This window comes from Rattus norvegicus, chromosome 5 (genome assembly GCF_021556685.1).
Source record: "Rattus norvegicus strain SHRSP/BbbUtx chromosome 5, alternate assembly SHRSP_T2T, whole genome shotgun sequence".
In the NCBI taxonomy this organism is placed as follows: Eukaryota; Metazoa; Chordata; class Mammalia; order Rodentia; family Muridae; genus Rattus; species Rattus norvegicus.
Genome location: NC_141538.1, coordinates 101,521,807 through 101,534,188, shown reverse-complemented (window position 1 = coordinate 101,534,188; position 12,382 = coordinate 101,521,807). Strand labels below are relative to the sequence as shown.

The 12,382-nt window shown below is 40.1% G+C and overlaps 1 protein-coding gene across 13 annotated transcripts in view; it reads left to right on the top strand.

Annotated features, from left to right (window-relative positions):
* The window catches only part of Mpdz (multiple PDZ domain crumbs cell polarity complex component), a 155,190-nt gene that overhangs the window by 55,658 nt on the left and 87,150 nt on the right, over positions 1-12,382 (top strand). For all 13 annotated transcript variants that reach the window (XM_087547763.1, XM_087547761.1, XM_087547757.1 and 10 more), the window contains 5 exon segments: positions 5,367-5,529; positions 6,261-6,332; positions 9,373-9,479; positions 11,262-11,408; positions 12,201-12,365. In XM_087547763.1, the coding sequence (XP_087403889.1) occupies positions 5,367-5,529; positions 6,261-6,332; positions 9,373-9,479; positions 11,262-11,408; positions 12,201-12,365 (654 nt within the window).

Here is a 12,382-nt window from a genome sequence, read left to right as displayed (position 1 = left end):
TATCTGACATTAAGCTTATCCCTATTGGTGATACCTGGGAGGAGCATGGAGGCACATTCTAAGGACAGTCCCATGTTATTAAGAAACTGAGGTCACAAGACTTCTCTTTGCTTTTCTTGAAGTGTTCTCATAAGTACTAAGAATTCTCATGACTCCACTCTTGGACCACATTCTGACAGGGGAGGAAAGGGTTTGCTTGGCTGACACTTCCACCTCATAGTCCATCATTGAAGGAAGTCAGAACAGGACCTCAAGCATTAAGAATCTGGAGAGAGGAGCTGATGCAGAGGCTGGCAGAGTGCTGCTTATAGGCTTCCCTACTCTTCACGACTTGCTCAGCCTGCATTCTTATAGAATCCAGGACCACCAGCTCAGGAATGGGCCTTCCTCCATCGTTCACTAATTTATAAAATGCTCTGCAGAACTGCCTTCAACCCCATCTTCTAGAGTCTTCTGGAAGTTGTTTACTTTTTATTTTTTATTTTATTTATTTATTTTTTTACTGAAGTTCCTTCCCCTCAGGTGACTATAACTTGGGACAAGCTGACACAAAGGTGCTGTCAAGCACAATAATCATGAGTTAAAAGTGTACATTTTCTTTCTACAACTATCTATGTCAGTTCATTAGGCAGTGTTTCAAATCAGCATTGTGATAAATAATTTATATATTCTATAAGTTATGCCTTTAAATTGCACAATCCAGTGGATATTCATATACTTCCCATGTTGGACTTTGCTTCCCGCTTTCTCTGTCTCCTTAGGCCTATGGAGTCTGGGGTCTACATTCTGTCTTTGTACTTTTTCTGGGACATTTCCTAGAAGTACAATCACATAGAATTTAGTCCATTATAGTTGACTGCTTTATTTAGCATACTGCTTTTCAAGGTTCATCTGTGTAGTAGGTTAAGCTTCCATTTTCTTTTCATTGTTGGATACTTTTTTATTGTGAGTGGCTTTGCCACACTTACCTAGTAGTCAGTTCAGCCATAAGAGGTATTTTCATTCATTGAATATTAGAGTTAATGCTTCTGTGAACATTCAGATACAAGGTTTGTAAGGATGCGTTTTCACTTTATTTTGGATATGCTGAGGGGAATTTCTACATCTTAGAAATTGATTGCTCTGTATTCAGTTGTTTAGCAGATTAAAAAACCCTTTTGAGATTATAATTTAATTTTGACATTTCTCTCTTTCCCCTTCTTCTTCCAAACCTTCCCATATACTTGCCCTTTTCTCCTTTAAATTCTTGCATTTTAAACTATTATTGCAAGCACATATGTACATATATACATATTCCTCAATATAATCTGTTTAGTTTGTACAGTGCTACCTATGTAACTTTGTAGGCTTTCAGGGCTGGCCAGTTGGGATTGGACAGCCAACTGGTGTGCTCTCCCCTGTGGAAGGCAACTTCTCCCATTCCCAGCTTTCCTCAGTTACCTATAGTTAGTTCTTTGTGGAGGATTGAGGCTTATGGATTTTTCTCAGTCTGCTTTACCCTATCCATTGGTCGTCCTTTAGCCAGCTTCTTGATTCAATTGCATGACCTAGGATAGAATACAATGTCCCTTGAATTACTCTTCAGAGAACCATGCGAGACTCTCCAAGCATCTGGTAAGGATATGTTGTATAATTATATTCTATTAGGAAAGTGTTTACTTATGAAGTAGATTTATTGTAGATTTTTAAGTGTCACAGTAGCTTCCCTCCAGGTTGTCACTGCTTTTGTTCCTTGTAAGTGATCCTCAAAGATGACTTCCACTTAGCCAAGTAGGTGATAAAAGAAACGTACTCACAAAGGGGAGGTGTACTTTCTCTAAGTCTTCTTTTGCTTTTAATAAGATTGTCTTCACTCTCACTCACACTCTAATTACATTCTAATTTAGAAATGCTTTAACCCTAGGAAGCATTGTGCAGAACTCCCGACCATTTGTTCGTTTATGTAAAGTATCACCTTCTTGTGGCTTTCCCATAGACCATGTATTCATTCTGTGCCAAGTGTCACCCACTTGTGGCCCTCCCATGAATTGATAATATTTCCTTCATTCCTAGCTGCAGTTTTACAATTACAGATTTTATTTGTTCTGGTTTTGTTTTGACAGCAGATACTGGAGCTATAATCTATTTTTAATTTATATTTATTGAGGTGCTGAGAAGATTAAGAATTATTTACTATTTTGAGGAAGCATTTATTTTGTAATTTTAAGCTAGTTTGGCCTTCTTTTACAGACTGTATTCTGTGGACCTCTAGTGTTTCCTTTGTACAGTACAAGGACAGGAGATTGCCACTGTACACTCTCCCTCAGCCCCCAGCAAAATCTTCCATGTTGGCATTCTGTTAACAATCATGTGGAAAAGGGGGCTCCTTTCTCTTAAAATGTTAGCTAATCTTGTCAACAGATAACATCATAACACCTATTAGTTACTTAGTGACAGGCAGTTAAAAGCAGCGTAGAATGATGATTGATAATGGGAAGGGTCAGGTTCTGTCTTATGTTCCATGACAGACATAGATTCTCAGTTTCTCGTAAGTAGATAAGGGTTGTTGGAGGGTGATTTGGCAAGTTACATGGGCCATGCTAGGGAAGCAGGTTTTCTCAGCTGTGCACTGGTATTCGCCATGATTTCTCCCACAGACTGTGGTGCCTGCATTACATGTTACCAGAGTCAGGTATGTGTTTCTCTGAGGGGCAGAGGCTGTTCACCTTTGTAGCTCTCCTCTGAGCTGTCACTGAGCCAGAGCTCACACTGTAGCTCCCCTGGAGTCAAGCCTGGTCATAGCTGAAGACAGATTCTGGGCTGCTGTTTTGCTGTCTGGGACTTTTATGTAGTCTGGCTGTAAATTGTTTATTTCCATAAAACTTTGGGATTTCGTGTTAATTACCTTTCACTCTATTAATATTAACAGTAGCTTCCATGTGCCCTAGCACAAAGCATTATAAACTGGAGTTCTTGGAAAGTAGCTGCCTTATTTCCATGTTATGATGAGATTATTAAGAATCTTAGCTGAATTATAGTTTAAAATCTAGCCTATGAAAGCAGATTTTCTTTGCTGGTACCCCTTCTGTGTCATTTGGGTAATAGATATTTTTTAAATTTTAATTTACCATGCTATGAAAGCAAATGCATTTTTCTATACATGTTTAAACAGAATTCTTTGTACCAAATTTTTCTTAATGGAACTTCATTTTAAAAGAAAGAAGAAAAATTATTTTAGAACAACCACTTGCAGCATAAAGTTTTATGCATTTGAGGAATTTTTTTTTTTTTTGGTATCAGTGTTCAGACTTGGGCTTTTTCGTTGTGTTTTTAAAGTTGTCTGAGACACTGTCTCGCTCTGTAGCCTAGGCTATTCTGACACTAAATAGTCCAGAATATCCCTGAACACATGGTGATCTTCCTCCCCTGCCTCCATGTGCTGGGATTTAAAGATTTGTACCACCATGCCTGCCTCCCATTTTGTTCCTTTATCACAATGGCACCAGACATATAGCATGTCTGTCTGTTTTAGCAAAACTTGTCTTTGATGCCTAAAGAATATATAATTTGATCAGAATGAAATAGCTGCTTAACAGAATATAAAACAAACAGAACCAGGCTGGCTGCTGTCGGGATAGGCGATCTCTATACGTTTGAAGTTAGCCTGGTCTAGAGACCAGAAAGGGCAGTCCTGGCAATCGTGAGTGTGAGTGGGAGAGCACTCAGCAGTCGAGGCCTGAAGTTCAGTCTGAGCACCTGTGTCACACCGCATAGCTACAAACAGCAGTAACTCAAAGAGATCTGATGCCCTCTTCTGGGCTCCATAGCCTTTATACACACACACACACACACACACACACACACACACACACACACACACACACACGATTAAAACGAAAGCTTTTTAAATTCTGAAAATTTTCATGTATCTATGTTTAAGTATTATTGTAGTCTATTTGGCATCTTATGTACTAGTAGGCCACCTTCACTTCATGTGCTTGTGCGTGTGTGCACTTGCATTTGTGCGTAGGTGGATGTAGGTACCCATAGGTGTTGAGAAGTTGGTATGTCTTCCACAATTAGGCTCTTCAGACAGTCTCACTTATTGAACCTGGAACTTGCTGATTGGTCAGTAAGCCCTGAGGATCCTTTCTGTGCCTTCCATGTGCCATGGTATGCAGGGGTCAGGGGATGACTTGCTGGACCTCACTCTCTTCTTCCACGTAGTGGGTCTTGATGATCCAGCCTAGGATGTCAGAGCTGATAGAAAGCATCTATGTGCTGGTCATCATTTCAGTCCTGTCTTAGCTCTTGTGTGTAGGTTCTAGGGGATTGACTTTGTATTCTCATACTTGTATAACCAACATTTTACCAAGTAAGCCATTTCCTCAGCCAGGGACCACGTCTTTGTAATGAGAGAAGATAGTTTTATTTCTACTAACATTTCTCTGACCAGATGAGCACATGGAAATTAGGCTGTCTTGCTTTCAGCCTTTCCAGACCATTTCTAGAAGTTTCTTCAGTATTGGAACTCTTTTTTGCTTGTTTATGATTCCATTGTAGTCTTTTCTGTTATTCTGATTTGCTAATCTTTGTAAAGGGAAGTCAGAAGATCTCTTAAGGGGAAGAATAGAGTCAGGTGTCCATGTTCAAGTTCCCATGTAAGTCAGAAGGACTGCACAAGAGTCAAGGAGCCAGAGTCTGAGACTGTCTTCCACATACCAGCTCTCAAGACCTTTAACTGATATTCCTACCAGGAAAATAATTAAGTATTAATTTCCTCTGTTTCTTCTCTTCTTTATATTCGGATGTAATATACTGTTCCGTTTGTTATGTGTAGAAAGCCGATGTGTCTTTGTTTGTATACACATATGTACAGATAAATAAAACAAATGTTTAATTTGAGGTTTTACGATTTCTTTTCTATAACAGTTACAGTTAGGCTATACTGTGGTAGAGGATGCTGGTCTGGATCTCACAGTGGTTTGTTCACCTGCTGAGTATAAGACGTTCGAATTTTTCACTTCCCTTGTTTGCAGGCAATGTAAAGTACTGTGAGTAAACAACAGTGTCTTTGAGGAGTGTTTTCCTCACTTCCTTCTGTCCTTCATCCCCTGTGGTGCTCATTTTCATCAGGATCACCTAGTGAGTTAGAGAAATGATCTTAAAAGTTACCACAGGATCTATAGAAAGCAGTGTAACCCTTAGGGCAGTGCTAAGCAAACCACCATTACTCCTGGACACCAAGTGTGTGACGGCGTGTGTGGTCATTTCCCAGTGAGAGACATACTCATTCCCTGTCCATTACTCAGTACTAAGCGATAAATACACATTTTGCATCAGCAATACAAAAGTGCCCTTGATTTTAATATATCTTGTTATCACAGGTCGATGGCACCAACCTTCAGGGTTTTACCAATCAACAAGCAGTAGAGGTGTTACGTCACACGGGACAGACAGTGCGTCTGACACTGATGAGGAAGGGAGCCAGCCAGGAAGCAGAGATTACGTCAAGAGAAGACACCGCAAAAGATGTGGACCTCCCAGCTGGTAGAGACCTTTGTGTTATCTTGACATTGTCTTCTAACCCTAAAGCAATTTTCGTAGAAAATTGTTTTGACATTGGCTGGAATCATGGCTCTGTGCATTCGCTTTAGAATGGACTCTGAGTAAAAGAGGCATCCTGTTACTGTTCTCAGTTGGAGATAGAATCTTCTTTCTGTCACGACTTTAACTTGGGTGACAACAAGATGCAGTTGTGTTTGATTCTTTTAGAGACTGAGAGGAAACATGTGTGCGTGTGTGCGTGTGTGTGTGTGCGTGCCCGTGTGTGCACATGACAGTGACACGTGTGGAAGCCAGAAGATTGAGTCACGTGTGCTTCAGGTGCCAGTCTGCCTTATTTGAGATGGACTTCTTCGTTGTTTACCACTGTGTATGGCTGATCTAGCTGGAGCACAAGCTTCTGGTGATCTCCATGAACATCCTTGCAGTAATAATCAACAGAGTGAGGCTTTTATCTGGAAAGATGTTTTATTTCTAACATTGTTGAGCATTATGTTATGTACTAAGGAGTGCATTCCTAGGAGAAGGGCAGGCAGGTTTCAAGAAAGTCCTAGCCCACTTACAGGAAGACATTAAGTACATATGGTTACTGTGGAGTTAGTCTCTTCAAAAGTGACTCTAATCAGTGGTTCAGACAAAGAAAATGGGTTTGGAAAAATTCAGATGCTTTTATTATCAATTTTATGAATATAACTTAAAATATTTTTATCTTTAAGAAAATTATGAAAAAGATGAAGAGTCTTTGTCACTGAAGAGAAGTACCAGCATACTGCCGATTGAAGAGGAAGGTAACGCTTAGGACAGGCTTGGGTGGTCATTATGTTTTAGACACAGTGCTTGCAAAGAGATTAAATCTTTATGACAGACTAAGTCACAAAAGCCATTATAAATGTGATACTAACGTCTTAGGAAAAGTGAGGTTGATAAATTCATATTTATCAATAGAATTAAGTGATTTTTAGATTAAAATAATTCATTTGTTTATTGTTTGTTAATTTTTAGGCAGAATCAGTTTGTTCTCTGATATATGCGCACACATGTACACACACACACACACACACACACACACACACACACACACACACACACACACACACACCAGAGTCTTGAAATATCAGTTGGTAATATGTGTAGTTTTAACTTAATGTTTATGTATGCTTGACATGTCTCTATCTGTGAAACAATAATAAAATATAAAATATTTAAAAACAAACGCAGAAACTCTTAGATTTTTTAGGAATGAAAATAGGCAGGGTTTTGTTGTTGCTGCTGCTGCTGCTGCTGCTGCTGCTGTTGTTAAGTTTTCTGCTGTGATGATTGTTTCCTGAGGCAAGGTCTTGCTATGTGACCCAGACTGGCTCCTGAGTGCTGAATTTCAGGATACACTACCATTTTTTCCTGAAACTATGTGTTTTGGGGAGGCTGATATATACTATTTAGTCTTTCTGAGTTACAAGCTTTCACCTTGGGAGCTGGGCTTGATAGCAGTTCTGCAGAGAATTGTTCGGTAAGAATTCTCCTCACTGTAGGTTTGCCAGGATCTCTGTTTTATCATATTTCACACCAAATCCACCCTCTTTGTTTGCCTTGAGCCTCCTGCTTCTTTCCCTGATCCTGCTGTTGGGCATTTGGCAACTTGAAGCCACTGAGCAGGTGGAAACCTGTTCATGTCCGCTAGTGTGGATTCTGCCATTCAGAAGCCTCCGCACTCTCTCTGTGGCCTCATCGTTATTTCTTCTGCAGTGGAAAGTTTTAGTTTACTTTTGTTATTTAAAGGGAGTTTGTGTGTGTTACGATATCCTGGAAGGAAAGTGTGTAGTGTTCATACATATTAATTACATTCTGCCATCTTTACACTAATTAGTAAAGAAAATACTTAGGCTAAAATGAATATCAAGAGCTGGGGAGAGGATAAAAATACTTAGAACATGACTTTAAATAGGAAGTGAAGATGGGCACAAGGGGTTATGTTGAAGATTCAGAAACATCTATTTTGCTGCAGAAACGGCAGCTAATGAGAAATTTGCATATGTGTGTGGAAGGATATTGGCACCTCCAGACTTAAAATCAGGAGTACTTGAGCTATTTAAAATAAATAAGTAAATAAAGCAGAAACCTGGAAGTGGTTCTAATGTACCTGGTCTGTCTGTCCTGGCAGGCTGGAGTGCCACCACCTTTCTAGAGGATGGTGACTCTACAGGACAGTCACTTGCCCACTCACCAATGCTGGAGAAGAGGGCTCTGTGGCTTTTTGTTTGTATCTTCAAGGTTGGGAAATGAGGTCTGGAGGCAGGTAGGAGATAAGAGTGCCATGGCCATGGGCTGGGAGGATGAATGTGAATCTCAGATGCAGTTATCTGATTTCTCACATTCCATTTATAATCTCTCATTAGATTCCTGTGGAGCTGTGTGGACACACGTGCACACACATACACACATACATGCACATACACATGCACACACAAACATGCATATACACACATGCACATGCATACACATGCACACACAAACATGCATACACACATGCACATGCACACACACACTCATGCATATACACACATGCACATGCATACACACATGCACACACACATGCACACGCGCACACAGACACACATGCGTGCACACGCACACACACAAAATTGAAGGTGAACTGGGGGAAGTGACCTCTGTTCCCAGAATTAGGGTTAAAGATTCCTCATGAGCCCTGCTCACTGCTGATCATTACCCTTTGCATAACTAGATTTTAATTTGTACAGAAAATACTTATTCAAGGGATACTGTCCAACCCTGTTTTGCTTTTTTTCCTCTAAGCTAGACATTGAACCTAGGACTTTGCATATGATCAAACCTTTAAAAATAATTATCAACTTTGTCCAGTTTTTCAAGACAAGTTCAGAATCATTAACTAAAGCATGATGAGCCTAAACTGAGAGACAGGATAACTGGTAAAAAAAAAAATCTGAATTCTGGAATATTCCCTAAAGTAATATAAAGACTATAAAGGAATAGAGGTTTTTAAAAAGCAAACATTTATGAATAAGCACCAAGTGACATTGCACATATTGTAGGGCTAGTAGTGTGTGTTGCAGGACTAGTGTGTTGTAGGACTAATTGTGTGTGTGTGTTATAGCGCTAATTGTGTGTGTTGCGGGGCTAGTTGTGTGTGTTGAGGACTAGGGCTGTAGCTCAGTGGGAGAGCGCTGGTGGAAATAGACAGAAACACACAGAGATGCTTCTCAGTGCCAGCTTTCACCTCCACATTCTGTATTCACAATCATTTATTGTAACTGGCATGGTGGCTTCCTTTCTCACTGGCTTAATGGGCTTTTTCCCCCTTTTTTTGTGGGGGGCTGATTAGTGGGATTCTGACTACAGGTTTTACTGTAATACACATTCTCAGTTCTTCATTATTTCATACTTTTATGTACATTTTCCTGGTATTGGAGTTGTCTATTACAATTTATTTGGTATGTGTATGAGGCGATATCCTAGCCTCCTTTTCTCCTAACTACAGTTTTACCGTAATATTACCAGTAGAAAAGTTCATGTGTCTAAGAGCAACCCAGAATCCTTGTTCTTTTAAAGAACACTGAAAATGTATGGAGACTTGAATGGAAAGTCTAGTTAAAGCTTAAAAGCGGTCTGTTAAAAAAGAGTACTGTTGCGTATGCAAGCATTAGTCTAAATTCAAAAATTAAAATTCAGTAAAATATGAGGGAACCTATGAAAAGTCTGACAGAGTACAACAGGATGGTTTTACCTTACCTTCCTAGTGTAGAAGGTGAGTTTTGTGTCCTGCTACTAACTTGAATACTTTGACTGTTTCAGGATATCCACTGTTGTCAACTGAGCTGGAAGAAACTGAAGATGTGCAGCAAGAAGCTGCCTTGCTGACAAAGTGGCAGAGGATTATGGGAATTAACTATGAAATAGTGGTAGGTTGGCTTGCTCTTCCTGCTTCCTCACTTGAACCTGTGTCTATGCAGAAAACTCTTGGGGAAAATAAAAGTAATCATTGGAAGGTGCCCTGGAGAGAGGTCAAAGGTCTAGAGTTTTTCAAAGCTGTAGTGATCGATTGGTAAGGGACTGAAATATATGGTTTGCAAGTTTGAGAACTCAGGTGTCATTGTGCTTCAGTGTTTCTGAGCGTGGTGTAAGTGATGTACACACAAGAAAGGTTTTCCTGATGCTCACGCATATGACTTGTAGAAAGAACCAGAGTAGTTTACAAATGACAGTTTACTTCAGATAAGATAAGTTTATCATGAGCTATGACAGGCTTCCCTTCCTCCCTCCCTCCTTCCTCATCTACCTTCCTTCCTTCTTTCCTTTTTTAAAAAAAGTCACTTAATGCAAGAAGTCATGTACTCAAGCTGGCCTCTGATTCTCTAGCAAAGTTGACACACAACAGGGAATTCAAAGCAAAAGTAAAATACTACATTCAGTGTAATTTTTCATATTTATAATCTCTGGGTTAGAAAAGGTAAAATAAAGCAGGTAATATTTATAATAAGTAGCTCTGGCCTTCACTGCTAAGCAGTATTGTCAATTTTGAATTTTTTTCATAGCAATACTTATTTTGAAAAACTCAAGGTAATGAACAGTCAAATAAGAAATGATTAACTATAGCCAGGATCATTTTCACTTTTTAAAAAATTTTTTATTAAATATAATTTTTTATTTACTTTTCAGATGTTATTCCCCTTCCCGGTTTCCTGTCCATAAGCCCCCATCCCTGCCCTCCCCCTCCCTGTACAGGTATTCCCCCCATACATCCCCCTTACTGTCCCTCCCATATTCCCCTGCACTGGGGGTCCAACCTTGCCAGGAACAAGGGCTTCCCCTTCTACTGGTGCCCCAATACGGCTATTCTCTGCTACATATGCAGTTAGAGCCCTGAGTCAGTTCATGTATAGTCTTTTGGTAGTGGTTTAGTCCCAGGATCATTTTCACTCTTAAGTTGGGGAGGAATACAATAGGGTTCAGGTGAAGCATGCTGAAGCATTTAGCACTGACTTCATGGATGGGATTAATGTGACCTGCATGCACAGCAGACATTTGCTGAGTAGTACTCTCTTGAGAGCAGAAGTATGCTGCATGGCAGGACCACGTCATTTGTGATCCTTGCTCAGGCAAATGGGAGTAGCTCTGCCTTCTCTTATGCCTGCTGTGTACATGGCAGCATTAATATAGTTATAGAGGGGGTGGTGGGGCAGAGGTAGCTGGTGACTTCAGGGGGAACCTGGCTGTTTCCTGGAGTAGTTGAGCTCTATATTGGGTTTTCAGAGCTTAGAAGAATACTTCCCAGCATCACAGCTCAGAGTCAGGTGACTTCATTCTGATACTGACCTTTCACCAACCACCATTAAGATTAGCTCTTGTTTGGTAAAGATATTTATTTGTGGGAGATGACACATGACACCCCATGGTGTGCATAGCAACAAGTCCCAGGTATGCAGCCTGCAGGCTGTCAGCTGTGCTCAGGTCTATAGGAATTATTGCTGAGAATGCTGTTGTGTGCTTGCGGCTAGACATACTCTTTTGTGTTGGTCTGTGAAACCATTTTCTGCTGGTAGTACTATGGTGCTATGTAGCTCACAATAATATTTTTAAAGCTTTTTTGAGAAATTGGATTTTTTGGGTGAACTTACAATATTTACATTGAATAAAAAGAATCCAGAAGAATGTTAGAGTTGTGATAACTTTCCTCATTTCAGGTGGCTCATGTGAGCAAGTTTAGTGAGAACAGTGGGCTGGGAATAAGTCTGGAAGCAACAGTGGGCCACCACTTCATCCGGTCTGTGCTACCAGAAGGCCCTGTGGGATACAGCGGGAAGCTCTTCAGTGGAGATGAGCTATTGGAAGTAAGATGTTCTGATTTCTACTGATACACGGTGGGAAAGGCTGCTGGAAAATTAATGGTGATAAATAACTCAATCATAAAGTCAGTCCAAAGAGATACCAAAGCTCTGTGTGTGCACACCTACAGACCCAGCTCCATATGATCTATTTCAGTGGTTTTTGTTTTGTTGTGTTTTATGCTGTTTTTGCTTTCAAAGACAATGAAACTTCCATGGCAGTTTTTAAGTGTATTCAGTTCTTAGAATAGTCAGCACTTTCATGTGCTTCCAGAGAGAATAACGACAAACAGCAAATGCATCCTCTCTCCCCCACTCGCTCAATTCTTGTCGCTCAGTAGCTATCGACTGATACTTGTTTCCCTGCAATCTGTCAATGTTTTTTAAATGCAGAAATAAAAAATAGAAAAAATTGTTTCCAATTTTAAAAACATTTTACCATACTATATATGCCATTTCTGGTCCTTCTTAGTAGATTCATTAAATGTTAATTGTTTGAAGTCTTTTCTGCTGTATCTTCTGGGAATACTTTTATTTTCCGTTCCTACCATACCCTCACAGATCAAACCTAGGGAGAAGCTAAGGGCTTTTTTTTTACCATGGTGCTTGAGAAGCTACAGTCACACCAGACTCTGAACTCGCATTCGGGCCTGTTCAGAGGTACAGGTCTAACTGCAGGTCTCTGCAAGGCAGAAGCACAGCCATTACTCTAAAGAAATTTATGTTGTGGGGAAGTGGTGCTCTCACACAGACCTCTGTATTATAAAACTTATTTTGGGTGGACCTGTCTTTCTGCAGGTCAATGGTATAAATTTGCTTGGGGAAAACCATCAAGATGTGGTCAATATTTTAAAAGAACTTCCTATCGATGTGACAATGGTATGTTGCCGTCGGACTGTGCCACCGACCGCCCTGTCAGAAGTGGATAGCCTGGACATACATGATCTTGAACTAACAGAGAAGGTATGAGACAAGGAAAC